At 40.1% G+C, this 6,530-nt stretch overlaps 1 protein-coding gene across 2 annotated transcripts in view; it reads right to left on the bottom strand.

The window, feature by feature from the left end:
- Positions 1-3,117: 3,117 nt before the first annotated feature.
- LOC115209844 (A disintegrin and metalloproteinase with thrombospondin motifs 12-like) overlaps positions 3,118-6,530 on the bottom strand; it is a 56,682-nt gene continuing 53,269 nt past the window's right edge. The window contains exons 17-19 of one of the 2 annotated variants that reach the window (XR_004998182.1): positions 6,140-6,300; positions 3,304-3,438; positions 3,218-3,238 (exon numbers count right to left, since the gene is read on the bottom strand). Coding sequence is in view for 1 of the 2 variants with exons in the window: in XM_029778412.2 (XP_029634272.1) it covers positions 3,358-3,438; positions 6,140-6,300 (242 nt within the window). In the remaining variant the exon portion in view is untranslated. Of the gene's footprint in view, positions 3,439-6,139; positions 6,301-6,530 lie in introns of both variants that reach the window. The other variant, XM_029778412.2, reaches the window with a different exon arrangement.

Below are 6,530 nucleotides of genomic sequence, written 5' to 3'. Positions count from 1 at the left end.
TAGATTGATCCCAATACGCAACTGGTACTTAATTTATGTATGTATATATGCATATATAAATATATGCATATATATATATACATAGATGTACATATAGCTGAAGGATTAAAATGAATCAAAGGACATACTAAATATGTCTATCTGCTAGAAATAACAGTCAAAACACTTATTTAAATCGCCAAAATACACTGATAATAACGGCAGAAATCAACCGAAGGCAGATCAGGTTAATAAAATCTCCTAACGTACATTTGAGTATTTGGACTCACGCGAACCGGTTTCTGCACTGTCAAAAAATTGCCTTAGTTTCTTCAGCCTGCGTTTCCACGTGAACCGGTTTCTGCACTGTCAAAAATTGCCTTAGTTTCTTCAGCCTGCGTTTCCACGTGAACCGGTTTCTGCACTGGCAAAAAATTGCCTTAGTTTCTTCAGCCTGCGTTTCCACGTGAACCGGTTTCTGCACTGGCAAAAAATTGCCTTAGTTTCTTCAGCCTGCGTTTCCATTCATCTCCCACAATAAGAGTTTTGACTGTTATTTTTAGCAGGTAAACATACTTAGTATGTCCTTTGAATAATTTTAATCCTTCAGCAATTTAGTGTTTGGTGAGGGGCTGCAATCGCCTATATTATTGATTCTGCTATTATCATTTTTAAAAATAGTCATACTAGATTACAACAAAATGAATAATATCTTAGCAAATTAATTTTTGCGGAGTTATTCTTCTCGTGAATTGTTTGCCCTTGTATCGAGATGTGTGTATATACATATATATATATAAGGGTAGTGGGTAGCAAATTTCTTTCCTACTTCAAGGAGTGACGACCTTGCCTGACACGAGTCCCGGGCTCAGCTGGCTCCGGCTGATAGTACCCGGTATGAGCCCCTATCCAGGATTACGGAAAGGAGACAACCTTCAAAGATATGTGTATAGATAGATAGATAGATAGATAGATAGATAGATAGATAGATAGATAAATAGATGCATACATACATACATACATACATACATACATACATACATACATACATACATACATACATGGTGGCTGCCCCCTCGTTATCGAGTATGGCCATTGCACGAAGCTTAATCAATGTTGTTATTGTGCAATGCCTGTGCAAGAAGATTTTTTTAAGTGAGGAAAGGCTGTGCACAGAGTCAATCCCACTAACTAAGCAACAGCAGCCATAATCCGAAAAGAAGAACAAGTCAACATCATCGGTAACCACTGAGCCGCAGGTTTTATGTCGGAGTTATCCCAGTTACCTAAGTTACCTTCTCCTAGAAGGATACCCTGACAAAGGCTAGGAGTCCTTCACTCCCAATGGTTTAACCGCGCGATCGGGTATTCAGTCCGATTATTTCTATGTCCCCGCGCATGATACAGCCTTAAGACATTTATTGGATGGCCGTTGACTCTCAAGAGTTCCTCCGCCCTTTGACGAGTTTTGTTTTTCATCCCGCAGGCTGTCCAATAAACACCCTCCTCACAAAGCAAGCTTGGTAGGGTTGCCGGTTTAGTTGCCAACGACCCGACCATGCAACAGGTTGTACTGGGTTACATGCTACCAAACTTTACGTTAGTTAAAATATGTTTGTTATATATTTTAACTTCTAAAGGCAGATTCACTACAATTAACGCGGAGAAGAAATTCTCTCTTATAGTAAAAGTTGTGAAAACACCATATTTGACCAGTGCTTCCCCCCCCCCCCTATCAGATTCCAAAAGGGCCGTTTCTGACTCTTTAGTTTTCCCCAATGAGAATTAACGCAGAGAAATAATCCTGGGCAGATTAAAGCCGTAGCTTTATTAAAAAAAAAAAACAAAAAAAAACATCTGTGACTATGTTGTATCATTCGACCGCCTGGTCAGGATAAATATGTGGAAGCACTCCGTCGGTTACGACGACGAGGGTTCCGGTTGATCCGAATCAACGGAACAGCCTGCTCGTGAAATTAACGTGTAAGTGGCTGAGCACTCCACAGACACGTGTACTCTTAACGTAATTCTCGGGGATATTCAGCGTGACACAGAGAGTGACAAGGCCGGCCCCTTGAAATACAGTTACAACAGAAACAGGAAGGTAGAGTGAGAGAAAGTTGTGGTGAAAGAGTACAGCAGGGATCACCACCATCCCTGCCGGAGCCTCGTGGAGCTTTAGGCGTTTTCGCTCAATAAACACTCACAACGCCCGGTCTGGGAATCGAAACAGCGATCCTACGACCGCGAGTCCGCTGCCCTAACCACTGGGCCATTGTGCCTCCACCAGGATAAATATAACAGCATTGGTGCCAAGCAGTGATAAAGAATAAACCAACTTTAAGGTGAGTTAAAATATATTTGTAACATATTCAACTTCTAAAGGCAAATTCACTGAAGTTACTCTCATTTGTATTTCCCATTGAGGACGGCTAAAGAGTCAGAAACGATCATCTCGGAATCCGATATGGGGAAGCACGGGGCAGATATGGTATTTTTACACCCTTTACCATAAGAGAGAATCTTTCTCACCGGTAACTGCAGTGAATTTGCCTTTAGAATTTAAAATGTCCCAAGCATATTTTAACTAATCTAAACTTCTTTTGTTCCTAATTATTGTTTGGCGCTAAGCGATATTGCCTCCAAAAGCGTTCAAGCAGTAACCAGCTTGTTTATATATATCTATTTCTTTACTACCCACAAGGGGCTAAACACAGAGAGGACAAACAAGGACAGACAAACGGATTAAGTCGATTATATCGACCCCAATGCGTAACTGGTACTTATTTAATCGACCCCGAAAGGATGAAAGGCAAAGTCGACCTCGGCGGAATTTGAACTCAGAGCGTAGCGACAGACGAAATACCACTAAGCATTTCGCCCGACGTGCTAACGTTTCTGCCAGCTCGCCGCCTTATATATATATTGTTTATATATATATATCACTGGGACTACATCATCATTTGTGCATTTCCTTTTCTTTGAAAACTGTGGCTTGTTATTTGCGGGAGATTTGGCTACTATTTGCACCAATACAGCGTCTATGTAGCGGCTCCCTCGTTGGTTCAAAAGACAATTTATGTGGATTGTCCTTTAATAGCTACACGTAGATTTAGAAACTGAAACTGAAAGTAAGGGAATGCTTAAAGAGTGAAATGTTTTATTCGATGGTTGTACAAATCTTCTATATTTTAGCAATGGATTTTCCCAAGAAGACGTTTAATTACACTCATTTCTCTCTCTCTCTCTTTCTTTCTTTCTATCTCTACTTCTTTTTCTCTATCTCTCTCTCGCTCTTTCTCTCAGTCTTTCTCTCCACCCAACCCCTCTCTCTCTTCCTTTTCTCTTCTTTGCTGTTCCTAGCAATTTTGCATGCGTTTATTTTAAACTCACTGGTACACTGCAAAGAGGATCATTGCCATGATGTTGCGCTGGAAATCTGGAATCGCATCCAAATGCCTGTGAAATAATAATAATAATAATAATAATAATAATAATAATAATAATAATAATAATAATGATGATGATGATGATGATGATGATGATGATGATGATGATGATGATGATGATGATGATGATGATGATGATGATGATGATGATGATGATGATGACGACGACGACGACGACGATGATGATGATGATTGGAAGACTGCGTGCGTATTGAACTCGAAAGCTTAATGAGATACCTAGTCCAAAGTAAAGAAAATTTTGCTAGTGACAGTTAGGAACGTAGGATTATTGAGAGCATAAAAAAAGTGAAAATAAATGAAAAAGTACAAAAGGGACATGAAGAAGAATTATGCAAAAAGGAACTGCACAATTGATTCCATGTAACCACAACAGAAGTTGATGGAAAAAATAGGTGAGATTGGCTGATGAAAAAACCCTAAAAAGAGAGATCGAGAGCACTATACTGGCAGTGCAGGACCAAGCTTTGGCCACGAACTAGAGGGTCAACCTTAAGAATGAGCAAATGTCTCCGCTGTGCCGCATTTGCAATAGGGTGGATGAAACCATTACCTATATCACGAACGAATGCCTTTGACTTACCCAAAACTACTACAAGTTGTGGCGACACGACCAGGTAACGAAAGTGCTACATTGGAAACTGTGGAAAGTGGAAGCTAGAGAGAGGCAAGACGTGGAATGAACACCAGCCACAGAGAGTGGCTGAGTTGGAGACGAGCAAAATCCTCTGGGATTTCCCAATCCAAACAGATCAGGTGCTAGAGCATAACAGACCGGACCTATTGGTAGTAGACAAGGTGCACCACATATGCTATATAGTTGACGTTGCATACCCCTTTGACCAACGAATAGTCAAGAAAGAAGACAAAATGATAGATGGATAGATAGATAGATAGATAGATAGATAGATAGATAGATAGATAGATAGATAGATAGATAGATAGATAGATAGATAGATAGATAGTCAGACAGATAGACAGACAGAACCTTCTTGAGTACGAAATAGCCCGGCTATGGAAAAGTTGATGAGAGCTTAATGGGGGTGGAAGGTAACTAATTTCAATCCTCTCAGTTTCGTCCTCTACACAGCCCATTTCACCATATCCGCCAAACAGAATAAAACCTCCCTGTCCAGCATTCTTAAAGGACTGCTATGGGGAGATTTACCCGAATGATTCGGTTGATAACCGGATCTGTCTTGCAAATGACAAAATTTTTTTGATATAACATTACTAGTCAGCAATGTTTAGACATTGCACGAGTGCATGCAGTACAGTTTCGCCTCACTGCGCACATCCCACATCGTGAGCACTTCAGTGCTCGTAAGATCTATCTCTAACTAGTAATGCCTCTTGGTTGTGCTGCAACACCAAGATTATCCATCGTAGTCTCAGGCTTAAAAGTACTTCGGAACAGACTTTTCAGTTCGTCTTCGTCGACGGCTAGAGCCTCTCTAAGACTTTTATCGACCATCTACCGCAAGTCTTCTATATATTGCTAAGGTGGAATTTCCACGGATGTAAGCCGCCTGATGACATTCCAGGTGCCAGGAGGACAGTAATTTTCAAGAAGGTTGGGGGTGATTATATCAACACCTGTACTTGACGCCTCCTATATTTTATCGACTCTGGAAAGGATGAAAGGCAAAGCTGATGTCGGCATGATTTGAACTAAGAACATGAAGAGTAGGAAGAAATATTGTAATGTAATTTTTCCAACACTAACAATTATGCCAACCCACCTATCTTAATAATTGCTTTTGATTTATGCATAAGGTTAGCAATTTTAAGGATTGGGAGAATTGGACACCATCGGATACAGGACTTGACTGGTATTTTATTTTACTAACTCCGGAAAATATGAAGGTCAAAATTGACCTCCGCGAAATGTGAACTCCGAACCAAAAGGGCCAAAAAAATAAACCGCAAAGCTGACGCTCTAGCGATTCTGCCAATCTATCATGGTGATGATGACAATCTTACTGCTACCGCTGCTGCTGCTGCTGCTGATGATGATGATGATGATGACAATGAGGATGATGATTATTTTTCTTTATCGGTCACAAAACTTTATGCTTACAAAACAAATGTAATACTAAAAGGTTTTACATGTGTGTGGTGTGTGTGTGTGTGGTGTGTGTGTACATATACATATATATATAAACAACCGTATGTATTGGTTGAGGGCTAACCACGAATCTGACTGTCTTCATCAGCCTCAATCATCTTTTTCAAATAGAGTGTGGCGAAAATATCATTTAGAAATATATCACACTCTGCTAAAACATAAAGGTCCCACATATCCTTGAAGACATGCAAAGTATTTAATTGGTCATCTTTTCATGTCAGCATAGATTAAGTACGCTAGTAATTCTTGTTTGAAGTACTGTAAAGTTAATGCATTCTGAGTGAACAAGAATCTCTTTTTAGAGACTTCCAGTCTTTTGATTGCTTTGTATCTAAGCTAAATTTCCCCCCTCTTTCTCTTCTTAGTAATCCATCCTTCTGCGGGGTACATCTCTGAGTTTAAGTGAAACATTAATAACCGCAGAGTCGTCATCTCGAAAGACCTGCGAAGCTAAGAGTGCTGCTCCTTCTTCCAAATCCAGAAAGTAGAAAACAAAAGTCAGAATACATACGAAAAAACTTAAGCCAAAAATGAGACGACCAATCTTCATTAAACTTGTCCCTACCTGACACTTTCCTCTGAAACAGTGCAGCTTTAAGTTAGCCGCACCAGCTACATTGAATTCCGGATCAGGATGTTTACATGGCGTCCCGTCAGGTAAGATAGCGTTACGGCTGTTTCTATGCTTGCTGTTGTCGCAGTGAACATCGCAATCGTCGTTGTAACCTTTGATAAAAAAAAATCAAAAAGCAAAAGATTCGTTTACTTCGAATTGGAAAAGAAAATAGTTTCTTTGTGTTGTGTGTGTGTGCGTGTACGTGCGTGTGCGTGTGTGTGTGTGTGTGTGTGTTTAGTTGAGTGGGCGGGTTTGTGCGCATGCAGGCGTACGTGCGTGTTTGTGTTTATAAGTTTTGAGTAATTACATGTCTTCGTTTGTATGTGTGTGTGTAAATAAG

This window comes from Octopus sinensis, linkage group LG3 (assembly GCF_006345805.1).
Source record: "Octopus sinensis linkage group LG3, ASM634580v1, whole genome shotgun sequence".
NCBI classification, from domain to species: Eukaryota; Metazoa; Mollusca; class Cephalopoda; order Octopoda; family Octopodidae; genus Octopus; species Octopus sinensis.
This window is presented reverse-complemented; position numbering and strand designations above follow the sequence as displayed.